The following is a 24336-nucleotide window of genomic DNA, read 5'->3' on the forward strand; positions in this document are numbered from 1 at the left end:
ACTGGTATGATTCTTCTTTTCAAATAATGAGTCAGTTGAACTTGATTAAAATGAGCCAGCTGAAGCTAAAAACAATTGATCAGCTGATCAGAACTGGAATGTTGAAGAGTCCATACTGGAAAAATAATATCTTCTAAACACAATTTAGGGTAAAAGCGACAGCTCTTTTCCTTGAAACAACTTGTCTTTTCACAATGAAAATTAGAATAAACAATCCTTTAAATCTCTATACAATGTATTCAGTTTAATAGTTTTTATGATATATGCTCTGGAATTTAAATTTCTTTAATACTCTAAAATTGATTATTCAAGACATTAATCAGACCAGTTTGTTAACCAAAGTTGATTAGTCAGTATTGAGCAACTACCAGAACAAGTAATCCAAGGTGTTTATTTTGTGAAATCAAGTTATTGTCATTCATCACTTAATGGTCATTGAGCTGTCTTTAGGGGCCTATAAGTACTACAGGCTTCCAGATGCCTGGGGGATGAGCAGCAGGTTCTGAGGCTTCACTACTTCTGTTGCTGGACAACATTCCTTGCATTTTGCATCTGTATTAAATCTTCACAGGTAGTCCCAGATTTCACAACGAAAGTGGAAAAACTTGCTATATCAACTGGCATTATTTTTTTTTAGTTTTTTTTTTTCCTGAGACACCTGACAATAGAGATTAAAAATTAAAAAATATATAGTTCAACCTAGTGATTAGTATGTGTGTATGTGTGTGTGTGTGTATATATATACGTGTGTGTATATATATATGTGTATATATACACATATATACATTTAATTTTGCAAGTTCAGGATAAAACCATCTTCAAAGCTTCATATATTTCTGAAAATTCAGCTATTTTCATTGCACAGCTATGTTCACACTTTATCTAGTTGCATGTAATGCATTTGAATATATATTTTACCAGTCCTGTAACAAAAAAAAAACAAAACAAAACAAAACAAAAACAAAAGGAAGACTGAGGTCAAAATGTACTTTCTGGTCAAATACTATTTCCATTCATGAACATTAACCTTTGTTCAGATCTATTTAAACTGTGTTCTCCTCCTCCACTTTCTTTCAAAGATGTTGGGACCGTTCTTAAAGTAGTTTCAATTCCTAAGGAGACTTGGCATGATTTAGAAGAAGTTCTGCTGGAAGAAATGACAGTTTTTCGGGTGAGTGCTGCTTAATTTCAAGTGTCAACAGGTTCACTTGTATGTCTTTCCCCCAGGACAGCTGCGCACTGAACTTGGTATGGACAAGTAGTCTAGCATACCCTTCTAATTAGCTTGTCAATTAGAAAGCCAGACACTAGTCAAAATAAACCTTGAAACTTTCAATGCTAGTTAAATCTAAAAATGTAAAGAAATATATTCTTGGCTCATATTTTGTTTTCTCAATAATAAAATATGTGATTTACATTTTACACTATTTATGTAGGTTACCTCACTGAATAAACTCATGTTGCTCCCTGCCCCCCACCCCCCAATCTCCTCTTTCATGCTTTAGGATATAACTGGAATGATAGGTAACTTCCATGAGTGTATTAAGAGAAAAATACACTCAGAATGATAGGGGAATGAAGACATTGCAGTCATTTTTTTTGGCTTATTCATGAATTGTTTTATCATATTTTCTTAAATAATTTGTTAGCAAAAAAAGTTTGAGGTGTTTAGATCACCGGTGACAAATTTGTTACGGGTTCCTAGTCTATGCACTTAAGGAATGTATAGATACTTGTTCCTTTGTCCAGGATCATGGATGGCCCGGGTAAATTTATATAGGACTGGGGGTAGAGGCAGCAGAATATGGGTTGAAGTGAGAACAGAGAACTGAAGTAATATAACATACACCACAATGCCTGTTGTTTCTTTTAGATAACGTGCTAATAGGGGAGAGTGTAAATCTAAGCACACCTTGATATGAATTATTTATGAATTTTGACAGGGAAATAGATGCCTATAAGAAGTGTTATTTCAATTTTTTATAAAAGAATAATGCAAACATTGAGACATTTATAATGGCAAAATAAAGTGGAATTAGATAACAAAAAATGAGAAAACATTGGATCTAGTCTCACAACTTAAAATTATCTTATTTAGTCTCCAGGTGTTCCAGATACTCTAAATTTGTCACTTGTCTTAAATATTTTCATTGTGAGCAAAGACTTCCTAAGACTTTTTGTAGCCCCATATTTCTAGACCATTTTGTTTAACCTGGTAGGGTTCTTGCTCACTATTCAGTAACATTTTGAAGAGAAAGTAGAATATGGCAAGTTCTTAATATATATTCACATAATTAAAATTATGATTAGCACTGAAACAAATCACTGGTGAATCAAGACATAGGTATCCTATAATAACAACAAAACAGTGTTCTGGTGGAAGGACTTTAGGCTCTTCAGTCACATCTACATAGCATTTTCTGGAAACACGTGTATGGGCTCTTTGAGCTTCCCCATCAGTGAAATGGCTGATTTAATACCTACTTCACAAGGAAGCTAGGAATCTGATTTTGGCTCAGGTCATGATGTCATGGTTTGTAAGTTTGAGACCTGCATAGGGTGAGCTCGAGCCTCGCTTCATCTGCACATGAGCCCCGCTTTGGGTGAGGTCATGCCCTCTTTCAGGTGAGCTCATGCCCGCTTTGGGTGAGCCCACTTCTCTCTCTCTCTCTCTCTCTCTCTGTCCCTTGTGGGATTCTCTCTCTCTCTGTCTCTGCCCCCCCCCGCCCCACCCCTCACTCACTTGTGCCCTCTCTCTTTGTCAAAAAACAAAATAAAACAAGGAAACTAGAAGAATTACAGACCCTTACATAAAGCATCCAGGGTAGTGCCAGGTACCATGCTCAAAATTTTATTAATACATGTTTATTGTTTTAGAGTATTATTCATGCTTATTGTTTTACATTGAAAGTAGGCCACATTTCCAGTAGACTTTTCTATTAATTTTTGGGTTAAGTCTTGAAGATAATAAAAATCATCACAGTCCTATTCTGACTTTTAAAATCATATATTTTGGCCTTATTTTATGTCTATTATAGAGTAATAACTAATCACTCTTGTTCACTAATCACAAACTTGTTCCTGTTTCAGTTTCAGTATTTATACATTGATACACTAGCCTATGAATTCAAAAATACATTTATCCAAATGGACTGTATTAACAACATAGAGTCCATCTTTGTTTACCAAATTACAAGCACTAAGAGGTGAATAAACAGTGTGCTGTCTTGTGTTCAATAGCACACAGTTGTTGTGTCTCTGGAGCCTAAAATATGTTTTCAGCCAGCATCTATTAAATGAATGAAGGAATCAGTATTTTTTTTTATTAAAATCCAAGTTTGTTAACATATAGTGTAATAATGGTTTCAAGAGTAGAATTGAATGACTCATCACTTACATATAACACCCAGTGCTCACCCCAACAAGTGCCCTCCTTAATGCCCATCACCCATTTAGCCCATCTCCCCCCAACACCCCACCAGCAACCCTGAGTTTGTTCTCTGTATTTAAGTCTCTTAACGGCTTGCCTCCCTCGCTGTTTTTATCTTATTTTTCCTTCCCTTCCCCTATGTTCCTCTGTCTTGTTGCTTAAATGCCACATGTAAATGAAATCATATGATACTTATCTTTCTCTGACTGACTTATTGTGCTTAGCATAATACCCTCTAGTTCCATCCATGTTGTTGCAAATGGCAAAATTTCATTCTTTTTGATCACTGAGTAATACTCCATTAATCAGTATTGGTGAGAAAATGAACCATGAGAAATTAAAGATTTGTGGTATTCCTCAGGGAGCCCATACTTAAAGTGAGGTGCCAGAATATGTGGAAAACATACCGGAAATAGCAGCAAGTTATCCCATTGATTATATCCCATAGAATTCTCTAGCAGAAAGAAAAAATTTTTACCAACTCTCTATATTTAGAAATTTATATCACAAATGAAGTTATAGGAGATACTGAAATACTACGTTAGCTTAAAAATATCTTTATTAATTCCAGAAACTCTTACTTTTGTATTTGCCATGGTTCCTTTGTGAGTTTTCCTTTAGTTGTTGTATATTTTATTACCTGTGCCTCTAGGATTTTAAGTCTGCATTTCACATCTCAGCTATGTTCTTTAGTACATTACTAAAATTCTAGTTTAAAAAGGTGTTAATGTAAGCTAATCTGTTAAATGATGTAACAAAATCTTAAAAGGTTGAAAGCCAACAATCTTACACTCACAAATATTTAATATCTATTAGATTTTAATATCTTGCAGTTTCCAGGGAAATATGTAACTGAATTAAACCTATGATCACTACTGAGTGACATTTTTGTGGTTTTTAAGATATCATCAGAAAGGTTACTAATCATTCTGTAACAGATATAAGTAGGTAATATTATGCTGGTATGGAAGTGATTTTTTTGTGAGTTTACGATTTTGTAAAAAGATTGCAACCTGGGACACATCTCCTTCCATAGATAAATGTCCCAGTTCTCTCCCATATTCTATGCTATGCATTATTGTCATTATTATTTCTTTGGCACTCAAGTAGACAAAACATATTTGGGCAGAGTTTAGAGAAATGTTTACTTTTAACATTCTACTCTATCAGGCAGAGTTCATACATATATTATGGTCTAGCAATTGGAATATTTCACTGTCAAACTTTGTTTAATTTTGTAGTGGGAGGAAAAAAAAACACAACACATTAAAGCAATTGCTATATACAGTGAAACAAGCAGAGATATGTTACAGTTTCTATATTTCTATTTAAGCCTTACATGTCATTCCATTTAATATAAAATAAAATTAAAAAGTGTTAAGCTGAGCATAACAGTATTTTGACAAAGTAAATAGACAAGGAACAAATTTAGACTCATGTTAGTATCTGATACTCTTGGATTTTAATGTCAACCAACAAGTTAATTTTACCAAAATATCATCTCTAGGAGGCCATATTCATTATGTGTCCTTGCTACGCTGAATAACCAAACTTCATATAAAAGCCTGAATTAAAGCCAGTACTGTATCCTTTGCCATCTTGAAATTGGTTTTAGGAAAACACCCTGGCTAATCACAGAACATTTCAGTGGTTTCAGTTATATCCAAGATACTTTTTTTTTTTATTATTCTGCGTGAAATAAAATCCCAATCAGAGTATAGAAAGAAAAATATCCCTCAGTAATAAAAATTTCCATTTTGGAATAAAATTTTAATAGGTAATACGAGGTGAAATAAAATTGGCATTGGTATAAGACTCGAGAAATGATTTTAAATTGCCGTTACATATTCAAAATGGTATAGAAGTACTGAGATGCAAACTTCATTCCAAATATTACTTGGAATCATAAATGTGTATTTGGACCATACTTACTATGTGATTCTGAACAACTTGATTAAAGTCAAGCAAGCCTTGGGGCGCCTGGGTGGTGCAGTCGGTTAAGCGTCCGACTTCGGCTCAGGTCATGATCTCACAGTCCGTGAGTTCGAGCCCCGCGTCGGGCTCTGTGCTGACATCTCAGAGCCTGGAGCCTGTTTCAAACTGTGTCTCCCTCTCTCTCTGCCCCTCCCCCGTTCATGCTCTGTCTCTCCCTGTCTCAAAAATAAATAAAATGTTAAAAAAATAAAAAAAAAATAAAATAAAATTCTTGAAAAAGCCCACGTCTATAACTTACTTAAAAATATTCAAAAGTTGTAAACCTAGACATTTGCTGATTTTCAGTTTACTCAGTATGGGATCTTCTTTCCTGCAAGGAAGGTTTTACTTTTTGACAGAGGAGTGTTACATCAAGAGGCAGTGCATTTAGCACCAAGGGTTTTATTTATAGTCCTATTGACTGCAAAGGATTGCAAGGTAGTTACATTGATAACGCATGCATTTTAAACTCAATTTATGCAATGTTCCATGAACAGCTGAGCTAACAAATGAAAGAGTTTAATTTTCATTCAAATGTAAAACATAATTGATGCTTTCCAAAACCTAGTCTATTAACTCATTCTGAAGGAGCGTCCGCATGCTTTAGCATCCAGGGAGTTATGTCAGATTCTCCTGGGATCAGCAGGTTGAAAAGCTCTGCAAGTGAGAAAGTTTAATAAGGACTGGATTAAAATATCTGCAAAATAAAAAATAAAAATAAATAAAATAGAGTAAATTAGAGTCATAGAAAATCTTGAAAAGATGCTAAGTTTTTAATTTCATTTTTACTTGAACACTAATTAACTTTGCAATTGAAACCGGTTTCATGAAAAAATGCTTATGAAGCTACATCTGTTTTAAATGGAAGTCATATTCACCACCAGCTCTTTCTCAGAAAAAGAAATATAGCTTATTTAAATGGATGTCATCTTAATATATTGTCTATTAAAATTCAACAGCGTACAGCAAATAGCACATTCTATTCCAAACTGTTATTAATTTCCTGGCCTAAAAAATAAATAAAATTATTTTAATTAAGAGATCCTAGGATCTTAATTTAAGACTTTTGAAATCATAATATGGTACAATAGAGTTTGGTTGTGTATTAGGGTTTGTTTTGTTTTACAATTTGTGTATCAAATAATTTATTTTCGTCTACTTATAGATGTTTAATTTTTTTTGTCAGTGATCATGAAATGCCTAAATATTAATCAGGTTCACCATTACATAGTTGCACTTAGGTTTTTACAAGAAACTAGACATAGCTAACTTTCACTTCAATTATACTAGCATTAATTCTCTATCCCAAAAGCACTTTCCTTGCACTTTGGCTGTAAAATTTATTTCATGAAAGTCTACGTGAAGTTAGCTGCTTACGTAAGTACATAACTGTTTCTCATGTGAAACTGTTGGAATGGAAGAAGTTGCTGTGGAAAATTTTCCTAACTCCTTCAAATTGTCTGTTTGGGTTCATTGATTCCAATACTATACAGACCTAAATACAGTAGGCAATTTTGTCTTTTAAAGCTGAGAATCTGTGATGAATTGTCCCCTTGATTTTTGTGATTTGATGGTACCAAATTTTAAAGATATCTCCGCAAAGAAAAAATTGGTGGGTATGCCAAGACATCATAGCTGTCTTTCTGACTGATAATCCTATAGAAAGTTCTTATTTTTAATTTCACTAATTTATGCTATGGAAATGGGAAATAATGGGAAATCTCTAAATTGTTAATTTAAATTTTTTTTTCAACGTTTATTTATTTTTTGGGACAGAGAGAGACAGAGCATGAATGGGGGAGGGGCAGAGAGAGAGGGAGACACAGAATCGGAAACAGGCTCCAGGCTCTGAGCCATCAGCCCAGAGCCTGACGCGGGGCTCGAACGCACGGACCGTGAGATCGTGACCTGGCTGAAGTCGGACGCTTAACCGACTGCGCCACCCAGGCGCCCCTCTAAATTGTTAATTTACATCCTAAGTCATTTGTTTCATTTGTGTCTCTGGCAAGTTGTCTTAAATTTGGTAGGAATATCCTGTGATCAGTTTAGATATCTGAGTTTGAAGTGAAAATCTGCAATTCTGTAGCATAGAGGGGGTAATTAAAACCACAAGAGTGGATGAGCTACCAGGAAAAGAATGTAGCATCCAAAGGAGAGTGGAAGGGAGCAGGCAAGGGAAGGCAAACAGATGAGGAATGGCTGATGGACGAGAAGACTGTGAAAAAGGCTAAGAATAAATAGTGGAGCTGTAACGCATTGGGCTCCTGGGTGGCTCAGTGGGTTGGGTGTCAACTCTGCATTTCATCTCAGGTCATGATCCCAGGTTTGGGGGATCAAGCCCCACATCCATCCAACTCTGAGCTGAGCCTGGAATCTGCTTAAGATTCTCTCTCTTTCCCTCTGTTCCCTCTGCCTGTCTTCCCACTTTGCTGCCACTTTGCTCATGCTCTCTCGCTCTTAAAAAAAAAAAAAAGAGAGAGAGTTCCAAGGCATAATGAAATTTAATAGAGGAAGCAGTCAAAAAGAAATGAGCGGTCAATAGTGCCATGTCAAACAAAAAAAGTCCAGTAATAATAATATAGACTGAAAGTGTTCATTCACTAATACAGCTCATTAGTGATTTCTGCTTCTAAGAATCATAGGCCACCTCCCCAGGGAGGGGATAGCCTCACTGTGCTGAGAAATCAGTAACACTGAATGGGACATGAACAACACAATACATATTTGAAAGATTTTTCAGCTTAACTTAAAAGATTAAGGAAAGACCTTTTTAAAAGATGCCTGTCTTTATTTCAGACAAATTAAGTGGAAGGAACAGAATGTACTGGGGAAAGTGGAAGAGATAGAAAGGAACTGGAGAATTTAGTAGAGCATTAATTCATTTATTCATTCACCAACTCATTCATTCATTCATTTAACAGATTTTATTGAGAACTTAACAAATACCAGAAACAATCCCAGGTGCTAGGAATGTGGCAGTGAATGAAACAACCAAAACCCCTGTTCTAAATTCCAGTGAGGGGCAGGGGGGAGTGAGGGGTGAGTTGTGGAGACAAACTAGAAAAAGAAATAAGAGATGCCTCCCCTGTCCCTCCTTATATCCTGCTATCCCTACCTCCAACACAGCCTCACTGTGTGCCCCAGGACTTCTCCGACAGCAGGCAAAAGGACAGGAGTCACAACTGGAAGTATGGGAGATTTAACACCCCCGTGGGCATCTAATGAGTAATGGAATGAATCAGTTGTTTTCTTGGTATAAATCTCAGTGGACAATTTTGAGAGTAATTGTCTATTGTCCTCAGATTTTCTCTCAGTGGTGACTTCCATAACACATCTTTTTTTGACTTTTTCTCCTTCTTCTTAAACCTTAACTCCTCACTCCTACCCCCTACCTACAGATAAGAATTTACCTCAACACTGCTTTCAGGTGTGACAGGAAATTCATAAGACACAAGATAAATGTTATATTTATATCATATATATGTTATATACATAATATTTGTATACACATAAATGTTGTATGTATATATATATTTCCAGATTGTGATAAGCACAAGGGAAAAAACCAAAGCAAATAAAGAATATGAGCAGTGTGTGTGTGCCTGTGTGTGTGTATAAAAGAGAGACAGAAGGAATGAGGGAGAAATTTGAATAAACACTGTGCGCCAAGCACATTTGTAAAGTACTTTACATTTATTAACTCATTTAACCTTTTCTTCAATCCTACAAGGAAGACACCCTCATACTCATTTTTCAGAGGCGAAAACTGAATTACAAAGAGGTTACATACATCCCCTGCTGTCAAACTTTTGGCCAGGTTTGCGTTACTATTTGAGTCTATGCAGTTTGGCATCAGAATCCAACTTTGTTCAGGGTCCTACCTAGTGAGGCCTTTTAAGATTATTCTCCCACCTGTGCCTCTTTTTTCTTTCTCATCAGCCACCTCTGAAACCCCTAAGCAATAGCGTTCTTAGTGTTTAGTTTGTCACTGATGAAAGATACGATGGAGTACAGTTCAATGAAAGTAAATCAGAGAGAATATAAGCAATTACGTTCAGGTGAATAGGTTGTTGGTGGTCTAAGTTAACCAAAGAAAGTTATTTTTTTATAGCAATTATCTGTGTTCATGATAGGCTTCAGTAGAACACTTAACAAATATATTGGTGGTCAATACTTCCCTAGTTATCATTTTTCTAGATTAGCCTGTTGATAGAAATTGAAGAGATCTTGTGCTCTGACAAAAATGTACAGTGTAGGCCTTCATACAATAAGCAGTCAGTTTGAAAAAATAAATGTTAAAAAAAGTTTTTTTTTTAAATAAGCAGTCATTTTGATAATAATAAAATAATCTTATTCTACCTGAGCTCTCACAGTCGTTGACAGCTGGAAATGCCTAATACTATCAGCTTGTCAGTGGTGTTATTAGGAGCTGGCCTGGCACTCACAGGCCAGTGTTCTCCATGTGAGCATATACATTCTCACAGAACACCAGCATCCTACAGGGCTACTCTGAAACCGTGATGAATCAAGAAAAAAGCAAGACTATTCTGTAATCACGTCTGAAAATAGATCAGAGTGTAACCATTTCCCAAACCACAAAAAATGATCAACTATCCCCCATCCTGCTTATATGAGTAATTGCTACTTCATTAAGTACTGCTCTAGCTTCATTCTGTTTTTCCTTCCTCCTAAATAAGATGTACAAAGAGACCTAACCATACTGTTACCTGTGCTCTCTGCAGCATCCCATGCAGAGCAAACCCCACTTCCTTGAGTTGTCCCTCAAATCAACTAACAAGTGCCCAAGACATAGGCGTCCTTCCTAATACTCTCTTGCTGGGCAGTCCTGTAGTTTCCCTTACTGCAGTGAGCAGTAACCCAACTTGATCAACTACGAGTATGTTACTGATAATCTTAGACTGGAGGACATTAACATGCCCATGTTGTCTGGTCCACACATTTAATGTTCATCTTTGCCGTTTCCTTCATGTATCTTATTTCCCAATTATATTGCTTCTTGTAGGCACTGGAGTGAACTGAGAGCTAATGTTGGTGTTCTGTGTTAATTAATATTAATAAATGACTTTTCCAATTGACCAAGCAGTTCACATTTTCTTTTTCTTCTTCAGGAGCCAACTACTATTTCAGCAATGGAGCTTTCCACTAAGCAGGTACTATTGTTACGTATTACAGTCAATATTCTATATTTTGTTAATTTTGTGTTTCAAATAGATAAACATTTATGATTCAGCACATTTTACAGATTTATTAACAATAGTTGCAAAAAAGAGAAAAGAAAGAAAGCTTACAGTAAGCTAGTAGAATGAAAATGAAAGATAATTTTCATTGTCCCATGATTTTGACCCTTCTCACGTTCCTATAAATATATTTCTTTAGATCATTATTTGTTGCAAATTTTCATTTATAGCATTTACTTTTGGAGGATTATAATATAATTTGCTTAATAATTATTTTAATCTATCCTTAAAAGTGGCATTGGTAGATATTTCAGGCTATAAATAAGTTTATAATTTAATTTAATCTGCATGTATAAACAAATACATTTTACAAACTAATAAGTTGATGCACCAGACTGTATATGTTTGCAGGATCTTAACTCAAAAGTTCATTTTATTTTTTCAGCAGTATTGTGTGCTAGAAAAAACATTTAGTTTGGCTACATATAAAAGGAAAACACCAAAACACTCACTGCCAAATGATGTTATTAAACTCCATGAATTCAGAAGTTAAGGGTAGCATGTTAATAGTCTTTGCATTCACATTGAATGAATGCTTTGGCAAGACACTTAAGAAACACAAATGACTTCTAATGCTAAATTATATGTACAAAAACAAATATAATTTTAACTTCTAATAAATTATCTTTCCCCCATAGATGTCGCATAGCCTTTCTATTCAGTGTATCATTGGTAACTTCAAAAAAACAAAAACAAACAAAACACACACATACACACACAAACAGAAAAACAAAAAAGACTTGGATACTGGGTTGAAATTAATTATTAAATAACCTAGCAGAAAAAGCTAGAATGGAGTAGGAAGTCCTCACTGACTGTTCTGAAAACCTGTGTACAAAATTGTTAAATATGAGAATCATTCAGCTACTCTTAGTCCTGAATCATTTACATGTTTTATCTCTGACTGTGCATTATCCCTTTTACAAGACACTAAAATACTGTGCCATTAAAACTCAGCGTATATCCTTTCCACACTTACATATCAAAATAGATTGATAATCTCTGAGATATTTAGAGAAACTCAGAGTGCAGATATTATTGACCTGATACTGTTATCTTACACTTCACAAGTATGTGTTCACCTGTTCTTGCAATCTCAAAACTGTCAAATGTTGGCAAGGAAATCCAGGGATTTCCAGAATGGAAGCTAGATTGGGATATTCTTAATTTAATGATCTTTTCAATTATTTATTTGTTCTCTACTTGGCTTCATAGCTGATCTTAATTACACTACCTATAATTTTATAAAATATTTCTTTTTATTTAAGTATTTTTTAAGTACTTTAAGAATTGCCTATTAAATGCAACACATTTCACACACACACACACACACACACACACACACACCTAAAACACCAAAAATACTGTGTTTAAAATACCATGATACAAGAAGAGTATTCCTAGCCTTCTTTTTCGATTATTGGAAGTTTGATTGCATTCAGATGTGAATCAGTTTTACTCATGCTCACAGAAACTTTAAAAGTGAGCCAGTAGTTTCAAGAGGGGCAAGCAGTGTTGCAACCAATTTTCTGGATAAATAGATTCATCGCCTGCTTATGACCCGAAACTTGTTAAGGAGGATAGTGAGAAAGCCTGTGGTGATGTTAAATTGGGCAGAAAAAGCACATCAGGGTACTTGCTAGTGACTGGATTATGCTCACTGGGGCCTGCAGGCCTCCTCTATATTTCGCTTAGATAGCGTGATTAATTTTGCAGTTCTTTAATAGTACAGCAGAATACTTGTAAAATGAAAATGAGACTCAAGTTGTATTTAATTTTGGGCATTTTACCACACTTGAAGTTTTCATTACAGTAATTTTTGGTTTTCTCTTCTTCCCATGTGTTATTTCTCTGGTTTTCTCCTAAAGGGATATGACAGATTTAGATACTGTTATTTACATAATAACTCCTTTCCAAATCAAATGTCATAATCTTAAAATTTTGCAAGTATGAATTTGCTTATGCTCCTTAAGAGCTATTGACCAAACATAGAGACCTTTTGATTTGATATGCCCAACTTAATCAGTAGTTTTTATTTTTTTTTTTTTAATTTTTTTTTTCAACGTTTTATTTATTTCTGGGACAGAGAGAGAGAGCATGAACGGGGGAGGGGCAGAGAGAGAGGAAGACACAGAATCAGAAACAGGCTCCAGGCTCTGAGCCATCAGCCCAGAGCCTGACGCGGGGCTCGAACTCCCAGACCGCGAGACCGTGACCTGGCTGAAGTCGGACGCTTAACCGACTGCGCCACCCAGGCGCCCCATTATCAGTAGTTTTTAAATAGTTCCGACCACAGTACAGGGGTCAGCAAGTCCACATTCACCAGTGCCAATCAAGCTTGTGATATTGCTGCTCCATTTTAACTAATTTAATTGCTGAAATGTTACAAGTTTATTCATTTTTTAAATTGATTTGAGATTGCTTGCCTTCAATACAATCTAAGTCTGTTTGGTTTTTTGTTTTGTTTTGTTTTTCAATGATTTTGGAAGAGAGATATAAAGGACAGGAAGGGAAAAGAAGTTCCCTTCCGTTAGTTAAGTTCTTTGTTCATATTTTTCAAATCATGGTCAACTGTTGTCACATGCTGTCTCTGTAGATGCTTTAAGAGAAGTACAAATCAGTCTAATTTTTTCTCAACAAAAAACTTAACAATACTTCATCTTTTCCTCCCAAGGACTTCAACTACTGCTTCTTAATTAGCCATGGTTTGTTGGATCTTTCAGTGCAATAATAAAAGATGAATATAATAAGAAGCTGAGCATCCAGGGGCGCCTGGGTGGCTCAGTCGGTTGAGCATTCTACTTTGGCTCAGGTCATGATCTCACCCCGTCTGTGGGTTCGAGCCCCGCGTCCGGCTCTGTGCTGACAGCTCAGAGCCTGGAGCCTGCTTCAGACATGTGTCTCCCTCTGTCTCTGCCCCTCCCCTGCTCATGCTCTGTCTCTCTTTCTGTCAGAAATAAAACAAACATTAAAAAAAAAAGTTGAGCATCCACAGTATATACTGTATTCTATATGCTATCCTGTACTAGAATATTGATACAAATTGTCTTCACTACTGGAAGGGAAGAAGCAATATGCATCAGCATAATGGTTTTAATAATGGTTTAGTTTTTATTGTATTACATTCTCCCTCTTACTCCCCTATCTTTTGTTAAGATATAAGTTAGTTGGTTAGCTTTAAGCACAGAATTATTTTCTATGTAAGCACTTTTTTTTTCTTTTTTTTTTATTTATATATGAAATTTATTGTCAAATTGGTTTCCATACAACACCCAGTGCTCATCCCAAAAGGTGCCCTCCTCAATACACATCACCCACCCTCTCCTCCCTCCCACCCCCCATCAACCCTCAGTTTGCTCTCAGTTCTCAACAGTCTCTTATGCTTTGGCTCTCTCCCACTCTAACCTCTTTTTTTTTTTTTTCCTTCCCCTCCCCCATGGGTTCCTGTTAAGTTTCTCAGGATCCACATAAGAGTGAAACCATATGGTATCTGTCTTTCTCTGTATGGCTTATTTCATTTAGCATCACACTCTCCAGTTCCATCCACGTTGCTACAAAAGGCCATATTTCATTTTTTCTCATTGCCACGTAGTATTCCATAGTGTATATAAACCACAATTTCTTTATCCATTCATCAGTTGATGGACATTTAGGCTCTTTCCATAATTTGGCTATTGTTGAGAGTGCTGCTATGAACATTGGGGTACAAGTGCCCCTATGCATCAGTACTCCTGTGTCCCTTGGATAAATTCCTAGCAGTGCTATTGCTGGGTCATAGGGTAGGTCTATTTTTAATTTTCTGAGGAACCTCCACACTGCTTTCCAGAGCGGCTGCACCAATTTGCATTCCCACCAACAGTGCAAGAGGGTTCCTGTTTCTCCACATCCTCTCCAGCATCTATAGTCTCCTGATTTGTTCATTTTGGCCACTCTGACTGGCGTGAGGTGATACCTGAGTGTGGTTTTGATTTGTATTTCCCTGATAAGGAGTGACGCTGAACATCTTTTCCTGTGCCTGTTGGCCATCTGGATGTCTTCTTTAGAGAAGTGTCTATTCATGTTTTCTGCCCATTTCTTCACTGGGTTATTTGCTTTTTGGGTGTGGAGTTTGGTGAGCTCTTTATAGATTTTGGATACTAGCCCTTTGTCCGATATGTCATTTGCAAAGATCTTTTCCCATTCCGTTGGTTGCCTTTTAGTTCTGTTGGTTGTTTCCTTTGCTGTGCAGAAGCTTTTTATCTTCATAAGGTCCCAGTAATTCACTTTTGCTTTTAATTCCCTTGCCTTTGGGGATGTGTCGAGTAAGAGATTGCTACGGCTGAGGTCAGAGAGGTCTTTTCCTGCTTTTTCCTCTAGGGTTTTGATGGTTTCCTGTCTCACATTCAGGTCCTTTATCCATTTTGAGTTTATTTTTGTGAATGGTGTGAGAAAGTGGTCTAGTTTCAACCTTCTGCATGTTGCTGTCCAGTTCTCCCAGCACCATTTGTTAAAGAGACTGTCTTTTTTCCATTGGATGTTCTTTCCTGCTTTGTCAAAGATGAGTTGGCCATACGTTTGTGGGTCTAGTTCTGGGGTTTCTATTCTATTCCATTGGTCTATGTGTCTGTTTTTGTGCCAATACCATGCTGTCTTGATGATGACAGCTTTGTAGTAGAGGCTAAAGTCTGGGATTGTGATGCCTCCTGCTTTGGTCTTCTTCTTCAAAATTACTTTGGCTATTCGGGGCCTTTTGTGGTTCCATATGAATTTTAGGATTGCTTGTTCTAGTTTTGAGAAGAATGCTGGTGCAATTTTGATTGGGATTGCATTGAATGTGTAGATAGCTTTGGGTAGTATTGACATTTTGACAATATTTATTCTTCCAATCCATGAGCAGGGAATGTCTTTCCATTTCTTTCAATCTTCTTCAATTACCTTCATAAGCTTCCTATAGTTTTCAGCATACAGATCCTTTACATCTTTGGTTAGATTTATTCCTAGGTATTTTATGCTTCTTGGTGCAATTGTGAATGGGATCAGTTTCTTTATTTGTCTTTCTGTTGCTTCATTGTTAGTGTATAAGAATGCAACTGATTTCTGTACATTGATTTTGTATCCTGCAACTTTGCTGAATTCATGCATCAGTTCTAGCAGACTTTTGGTGGAGTCTATCGGATTTTCCATGTATAATATCATGTCATCTGCAAAAAGCGAAAGCTTGACTTCATCTTTGCCAATTTTGATGCCTTTGATTTCCTGTTGTTGTCTGATTGCTGATGCTAGAACTTCCAGCACTATGTTAAACAACAGCGGTGAGAGTGGGCATCCCTGTCGTGTTCCTGATCTCAGGGAAAAAGCTCTCAGTTTTTCCCCGTTGAGGATGATGTTAGCTGAGGGCTTTTCATAAATGGCTTTTATGATCTTTAAGTATGTTCCTTCTATCCCGACTTTCTCAAGGGTTTTTATTAAGAAAGGGTGCTGGATTTTGTCAAAGGCCTTTTCTGCATCGATTGACAGGATCATATGGTTTTTCTCTTTTTTTTTGTTAATGTGATGTATCACGTTGATTGATTTCCGAATGTTGAACCAGCCCTGCATCCCAGGAATGAATCCCACTTGATCATGGTGAATAATTCTTTTTATATGCCGTTGAATTCGATTTGCTAGTATCTTATTGAGAATTTTGGCATCCATATTCATCAGGGATATTGGCCTGTAGTTCTCTTTTTTGACTGGGTCTCTGTCTGGTTTAGGAATCAAAGTAATACTGGCTTCATAGAATGAGTCTGGAAGTTTTCCTTCCCTTTCTATTTCTTGGAATAGCTTGAGAAGGATAGGTATTATCTCTGCTTTAAACGTCTGGTAGAACTCCCCTGGGAAGCCATCTGGTCCTGGACTCTTATTTGTTGGGAGATTTTTGATAACCGATTCAATTTCTTCGCTGGTGATGGGTCTGTTCAAGCTTTCTCTTTCCTCCTGATTGAGTTTTGGAAGAGTGTGGGTGTTCAGGAATTTGTCCATTTCTTCCAGGTTGTCCAAATTGTTGGCATATAATTTTTCATAGTATTCCCTGATAATTGTTTGTATCTCTGAGGGATTGTAATAATTCCATTTTCATTCATGATTTTATCTATTTGGGTCATCTCCCGTTTCTTTTTGAGAAGCCTGGCTAGAGGTTTGTCAATTTTGTTTATTTTTTCAAAAAACCAACTCTTGGTTTCGTTGATCTGCTCTACAGTTTTTTTAGATTCTATATTGTTTATTTCTGCTCTGATCTTTATTATTTCTCTTCTTCTGCTGGGTTTAGGCTGCCTTTGCTGTTCTGCTTCTATTTCCTTTAGGTGTGCTGTTAGATTTTGTATTTGGGATTTTTCTTGTTTCTTGAGATAGGCCTGGATTGCAATGTATTTTCCTCTCAGGACTGCCTTCACTGCGTCCCAAAGCATTTGGATTGTTGTATTTTCATTTTCGTTTGTTTCCATAATTTTTTAATTTCTTCTCGAATTGCCTGGTTGACCCACTCATTCGTTAGTAGGATGTTCTTTAACCTCCATGCTTTGGGAGGTTTTCCAGACTTTTTTCTGTGGTTGATTTCAAGCTTCATAGCATTGTGGTCTGAAAGTATGCATGGTATGATTTCAAGTCTTGTAAACTTATGAAGGGCTGTTTTGTGACCCAGTATATGATCTATCTTGGAGAATGTTCCATGTGCACTCGAGAAGAAAGTATATTCTGTTGCTTTGGGATGCAGAGTTCTAAATATATCTGTCAAGTCCATCTGATCCAATGTCTCATTCAGGGCCCTTGTTTCTTTATTGACCATGTGTCTGGATGATCTATCCATTTCTGTAAGTGGGGTGTTAGAGTCCCCTGCAATTACCACATTCTTATCAATAAGGTTGCTTATGTTTATGAGTAATTGTTTTATATATTTGGGCGCTCCGGTATTCGGCGCATAGACATTTATAATTGTTAGCTCTTCCTGATGGATAGACCCTGTCACTATTATATAATGTCCTTCTTCATCTCTTGTTACAGCCTTTAATTTAAAGTCTAGTTTGTCTGATATAAGTATGGCTACTCCAGCTTTCTTTTGGCTTCCAGTAGCATGATAAATAGTTCTCCATCCCCTCACTCTCAACTAAAGGTGTCCTCAGGTCTAAAATGAGTCTCTTGTAGACAGCAAATAGATGGGTCTTGTTTTTTTATCCATTCTGATACCCTATGTCTTTTGGTTGGCGCATTTAATCCATTTACATTCAGTGTTATTATAGAAAGATATGGGTTTAGAGTCATTGTGATGTCTTTATGTTTTATGCTTGTAGTGATGCCTCTGGTACTTTGTCTCACAAGGTCCCCCTTAGGATCTCTTGTAGGGCTGGTTTAGTGGTGACAAATTCCTTCAGTTTTTGTTTGTTTGGGAATACCTTTATCTCTCCTTCTATTCTAAATGACAGACTTGCTGGATAAAGGATTCTCGGCTGCATATTTTTTCTGTCTAGCACACTGAAAATCTCGTGCCAATTCTTTCTGGCCTGCCAAGTTTCAAAAGAGAGATCAGTCAAGAGTCTTATAGGTCTCCCTTTATATGTGAGGGCACGTTTACCCCTTGCTGCTTTCAGAATTTTCTCTTTATCCTTGTATTTTGCCAGTTTCACTATGATATGTAGTGCAGAAGATCGATTCAAGTTACGTCTGAAGGGAGTTCCCTGTGCCTCTTGGATTTCAATGCCTTTTTCCTTCCCCAGTTCCGGGAAGTTCTCAGCTATTATTTCTTCAAGTACCCCTTCAGCACCTTTCCCTCTCTCTTCCTCCTCTGGGATACCAATTATGCGTATATTATTTCTTTTTAGTGTATCACTTAGTTCTCTAATTTTCCCCTCGTACTCCTGGATTTTTTTATCTCTCTTTTTCTCAGCTTCCTCTTTTTCCATAACTTTATCTTCTAGTTCACCTATTCTCTCCTCTGCCTCTTCAATCCGAGCCGTGGTGGTTTCCATTTTGTTATGCATTTCGTTTAAAGCGTTTTTCAGCTCCTCGTGACTGTTCCTTAGTCCCTTGATCTCTGTAGCAAGAGATTCTCTGCTGTCAGCTATACTGTTTTCAAGCCCAGCGATTAATTTTATGACTATTATTCTAAATTCACTTTCTGTTATATTATTTAAATCCTTTTTGATCAGCTCATTAGCTGTTGTTATTTCCTGGAGAATCTTCTGAGGGGAATTCTTCCGCTTGGTCATTTTGGATAGTCCCTGGCGTGGTGAGGACCTGCAGGGCACTTCCCCTGTGCTGTGGTGTATAACTGGAGTTGGTGGGCGGAGCCGCAGTCAGACCTGATGTCTGCCCCCAGCCCACCGCTGGGGCCACAGTCAGACTGGTGCGTGCCTTCTCTTCCCCTCTCCTAGGGGCGGGATTCACTGTGGGGTGGGGTGGCCTGTCTGGGCTACTTGCACACTGCCAGGCTTGTGATGCTGGGGATCTGGCGTCTTAGCTGGGGTGGGTAGGCAAGGTGCACAGGGGCAGGAGGGGCAGGCTTAGCTTGCTTCTCCTTAGGTGATCCACTTCAGGAGGGGCCCTGTGGCAGCAGGAGGGAGTCAGATCCGCTGCCGGAGGTTTGGCTCCGCAGAAGCGCAGAGTTGGGTGTTTGCGCGGAGCGAGCAAGTTCCCTGGCAGGAACTGGTTCTCTTTGGGATTTTGGCTGGGGGATGGGCGGGGAAGATGGCGCTGGCGAGCGCCTTTGTTCCCCACCAAACTGAGCTCTGTCGTCAGGGGGCTCAGCAGCTCTCCTTCCCTTTGTCCTCCAGCCTTCCCGCTTTCTGAGCAGAGCTGTTAACTTATGACCTCCCAGACGCTAAGTCACGCTTGCTGTCAGAACACAGTCCGTCAGGCCCCTCCGCTTTTTGCAAGCCAGACTCGGGGGCTCTGCTTGGCCGGTGAGCCGCCCCTCCGCCCAGGCTCCCTCCCGCCAGTCCGTGGAGCGCGCACCGCCTCGCCGCCCTTCCTACCCTCTTCCGTGGGCCTCTCGTCTGCGCTTGGCTCCAGTGACTCCATTCTGCTAATCCTCTGGCGGTTCTCTGGGTTATTTAGGCAGGTGTAGGTGGAATCTAAGTGATCAGCAGGATGCGCGGTGAGCCCAGCGTCCTCCTACGCCGCCATCTTCCCTCTCCTCCTCTATGTAAGCACTTTTTATAACCCTAGTCACTTCATAGATTCTGGTAGATATATCAATCTTCATTCAGTTTATGTTTATTTATATGTGTGGTTCATCTTTGAATGTCCTTTGTAAATGTAATTTTAATTATATCCATTGCTATCAGAAAATTTGTAATATTTAAAAAAAATTTTTAATGTTTATTTCTGAAACAGAGACAGAGCATCAGTGGGGGAGGGGCAGAGAGGGAGGGAGACACAGAATCTGAAGCAGACTCCAGGCTCCCAGCTGTCAGCACAGAGCCTGACGTGGGGCTCGAACTCACAAACTAAAATCATGACTGAGCCGAAGTCAGTCGCTCAACTGACTGAGCCACCCAGGCGCCCCAGGAAATGTGTAATATTAAAAGAGCTCACCATGTTTCAGAGACCAGCTTTTCTATAACATCTTTTTCCTTTATGTAGTGGGGAAATTAAAATACACTTTTGAGGTCTTTTCCATGTGTACTGTTACATGAATCAGTATTTATACAACTTTTATTTAAGGCTTACGATAATCATTCAGTCCTTTAGTGCAATAAAAGCGAGCTATAATACTGATTATAGTAAAATGTGGAGAAATCAGAATACAGTCTTATTTGTATTTTATTTTGTATGTACATACATTTGCAACATTTTTTAAATGCTACATTGGGTAAACTTTGTTAAAGGCACTTTAAAAATTGTGCTGAAATCCTGAATTAGTTGCTACCAGAAAGTTTTTCTGTGTATTTTACTTCATTTGGTAATTGTAAATTCACTGAGCACAATGATCTTGTAGAATGTCTGATCTGGACATATACTTTAAAGATCTAGTTAAATATGCCAATTTTGTGAATAAGGAAGTTAAGTGTTAGAAAAATGAGAGGAATGGCTCAGGATTACACAGAGAATTATTATAAGCAAGATCTAGATCCAGCCACCTTGATGCCCAGTATAGCACTTTTGCCGTAGCCCCTGAGCTTTCTGTTGAAGTTCACTGCACCAGCCAGAGTGCACTTGATATTGCCCATTTGATGATCTTTCCAATGAGAAGCAATTTAGTAGTTTTGTTTAAAGTAATCGTCCTGGAGATTGTTCAAGGACAAGACAGCTGACCAATGAAAATTCTCACAAATGCAAGCACAAAAACCTTGCCATACCCCTTCTTATAGAAGGGCAGACTACATCACAAGCAATGTAATAGCAGCACCCAAGAGTCAGAAGAGTCAAATGAACCCTGGGTCAACACCAACCAGAATACATGGCATTGTAGATATACTGATTAATCAAAATTAGAAACAGTAAAAGTAAAAACAAACTTTCTAAGGACAAAACCCTGGACGTTTGAAACTTATATTATTCAGTGTCTTACTTAAATTTTTATTTTTATTGAAATATAATTGATATATAACCATTACTGTCTTCCCTTGGTTTTATACTTTAAAATACACCTGTTTCAGTCAAGTATGGAGATTTTGATCTTGATCTTTTTAAAATGGTCATATTATCTGCCAGGCCAATAATGACAAAATTGCCAATAATGGGATTTTTTTAAAACCCACTAGTAAAAATGTCTTCTTGATGTATATGGGTAAACTTTTTTTTGTTTTTTAAGAAAAAAGATTTTAAAAACAGGATCGTTTTGTCATCACAGTAAACTCTCTCCACAGCAACAACTCTATATTGGTTCCACCACGGGGGTTGCCCAGCTCCCTCTACACCGATGCGATATTTACGGGAAAGCGTGTGCAGAGTGCTGCCTTGCCCGAGACCCTTACTGTGCCTGGGATGGCTCTTCATGCTCTCGCTATTTTCCCACTGCAAAGAGGTAGGAGAAGTATTAGAGATAAATACACTTTTCTTACCTGATTCCATTTTTAACAGCTTTCTGCATATAAGTACATCACATTTTTCTGATGAATGAAGAGTGTCACATAATTCTGATGAATTAGAGGAGTTTTGGGGTTTCTTCCCCTTACATAGTTAAAACAGTCAGAAGAATGTGTATAATTATAGCTGGGTACTAAATATAAGGGAACGTATGGTTTTAATAAATTACTGAGGGAAATCCAAAACATTACAATACTACCCTTGAATGTTGACACTTGGAAATTAGAAAGTTTTGCAACTTCATTTTATACAGGCAGAAAAGGGAGGGCCAAAACCACAGAGGAAGTCAATCAGAATCTACACTGGACCTTGTGCCTTTTGGCCAAAATGCTGTGCTCCAAAAATGCTCTTCTTTTTCTATCTAGCAACATTCTATCCTGGTTTTAGATTTTAATAAGGCAGTTTCTGTTTGGATGAATGGAAAATTTGCAACAAAAATAATTTATTTACTTTTAGCCTCCTAGTACACAGGGACTCAACTTTAAAGTCAAAAAATTTTCCTAGTTTTAAAGATAACACATTTTTGTATAATGATTAATTAGCATCAAATTATATCTTTCTTTAGCCCCAAATATATATTTATTTGACTCCCCCCAAATTTAAAGGCCATTGTATTATCATAGTATGATCTTGTATTTGTATTTGTTGAAATATAAAACCGTATAATAAAATGGCTATTTATTAATCTTTGTGTATGCATTATACAAATATTTTAAACACGCTCTTAATACTTAAAAGCATTATTTTTGTTAATTCGAAGTTGCTAAGATATGCCTAGAAGTTACCTAAAACAATATGCCTAGAAAAAAAATAGCTGTAAGTTGTTGTCTGGGACATTAAGGGTATGTGATGTAGGAGTACTATTACAGGAGTACTATTAACCTTCAGGGAACTCTTAGACACATCCTAAATGTTGTACGCAAAGTTAGTTTACTTCTGTTTGAAAAAATAAGAACACTTCCTTAATTTGACAAAATATTTATCTCAACATATTCTCTACTCACATAGGGATCCCTTTCTCTGTTAATTATTTACCAGTATTTAAGAAACAAGCAATGAAAGGTGAGAGTCGTATACCATATCTTGCTAATATAAGCCCAAAGCTTAGCAGTATATGTACATCAACCTATTGAAACATAAAATAGAAATCAGAGTGATCAAGCCACTGCATTTTAGGAGCAATACAATTTGTTTTATTTTGTTTATTTATTTATTTATTTTTTTGCTATAGTTAACGTTTTACAAGAAGCTGTGATGTGGATTTTTTTCACTGCTAGTCAGCTGTGTTCTTCAACATATGCATCATTTATAGTGTTTTGAAAAAATTTTAGGGGAAAAGAATAGCCCTAATGCCTACTGCCTACTTAAATCTTTTTTTTTTTAAGTTTATTGATTTATTTTGAGAGAGAGAGAGTGAAAACGGGAGAGGCAGAGACAGAATCCCAGACAGGCTCCACGCTGTCAGAGTGGAGACCAGCCCAGGGCTTGAACTCACAAACCGTGACATCATGACCTGAGCTAAAATCAAGAGTTGGACATTTAACTGACTGAGCCACCCAGGTGCCCCTACTTAAATGTTTTGATTACATACTTCAGATAACATTGGCTTTAGTATTAAAATTTTTTTTTCAACGTTTATTTATTTTTGGGACAGAGAGAGACAGAGCGTGAACGGGGGAGGGGCAGAGAGAGAGGGAGACACAGAATCGGAAACAGGCTCCAGGCTCTGAGCCATCAGCCCACAGCCTGATGCGGGGCTCGAACTCACGGACCGCGAGATCGTGACCTGGCTGAAGTCGGACGCTTAACCGACTGCGCCACCCAGGCGCCCCAACTTTAGTATTAAATCATATATAACTTAAATCTATCCTATAATCAGTCCATATAGATTAAAAGTTATCTTGTTAATATTGTATGTAAATATCGTATTAGCTTATTCCATTTAATAAATAGAATTTTCTCAAGCCTTCAACATTCAGAATTAAGAGAACGTGTTTGTATTCTTTCATTTACCAACTGATTTTTTTAGAAGTTTAAATCTAAAACAAACGTGTAGTGTGGAGGTAATGTGTTATAGAATGAAGAAACCATCAATAGTTTAATAAGTAGCAATTTGCAGTTTTTATAGCACTAAAATTAAATTGCTTAAGGTTGAACTTTTATGGTTCTTAAAATCAGTAAGATCTAGTGCTTTTAGTGTTGAAAAACATAAAAATTCAGATTTCAGTTAAAAATGAGTGTCATTTCCTTTCCATGTGGAAGTGTATGTAACATTACCTAATTTAGTAATAATTCATTCAAATTTTAAGCTTTTTTAATAAGAAAGAAGTTAAAAATAAGAAAACTACATCTATAATAAATTACAAATCTGTATATTATTATATATTTGAAATATGTTTACCTCATACCTACAAATCCAGATTGAAGGAATTATCATTAACACGTTTTTTGTTGTGCCTTGAAGATTTTACTTAATCCAATTTCATGTGTCTTTGAAAAGGATGTTTAGAGGCCTTACAATTTATATATTCTTTGTGATGGCATTTTTCAAAAGCTTAAATGGCAGTAAAAAATGCCTTTCCAAATGCTTTGTGGTTCATGTTTCACAAGTTCCCTTGTTGGCTCAATTTTGAA

At 37.1% G+C, this 24336-nt stretch overlaps 1 protein-coding gene across 2 annotated transcripts in view; it reads left to right on the top strand.

Moving 5' to 3' along the window:
* SEMA3A (semaphorin 3A) overlaps positions 1-24336 on the top strand; it is a 479082-nt gene that overhangs the window by 434674 nt on the left and 20072 nt on the right. For both annotated transcript variants that reach the window (XM_040472793.1, XM_040472792.1), the window contains 3 exons: positions 1080-1171; positions 10534-10575; positions 21483-21640. In XM_040472793.1, the coding sequence (XP_040328727.1) occupies positions 1080-1171; positions 10534-10575; positions 21483-21640 (292 nt within the window). The remainder of the gene's footprint in view (positions 1-1079; positions 1172-10533; positions 10576-21482; positions 21641-24336) is intronic.

The sequence above is a fragment of the Herpailurus yagouaroundi genome, unplaced genomic scaffold (assembly GCF_014898765.1).
Source record: "Herpailurus yagouaroundi ecotype Mexico unplaced genomic scaffold, PumYag 100, whole genome shotgun sequence".
NCBI lineage: Eukaryota > Metazoa > Chordata > Mammalia > Carnivora > Felidae > Herpailurus > Herpailurus yagouaroundi.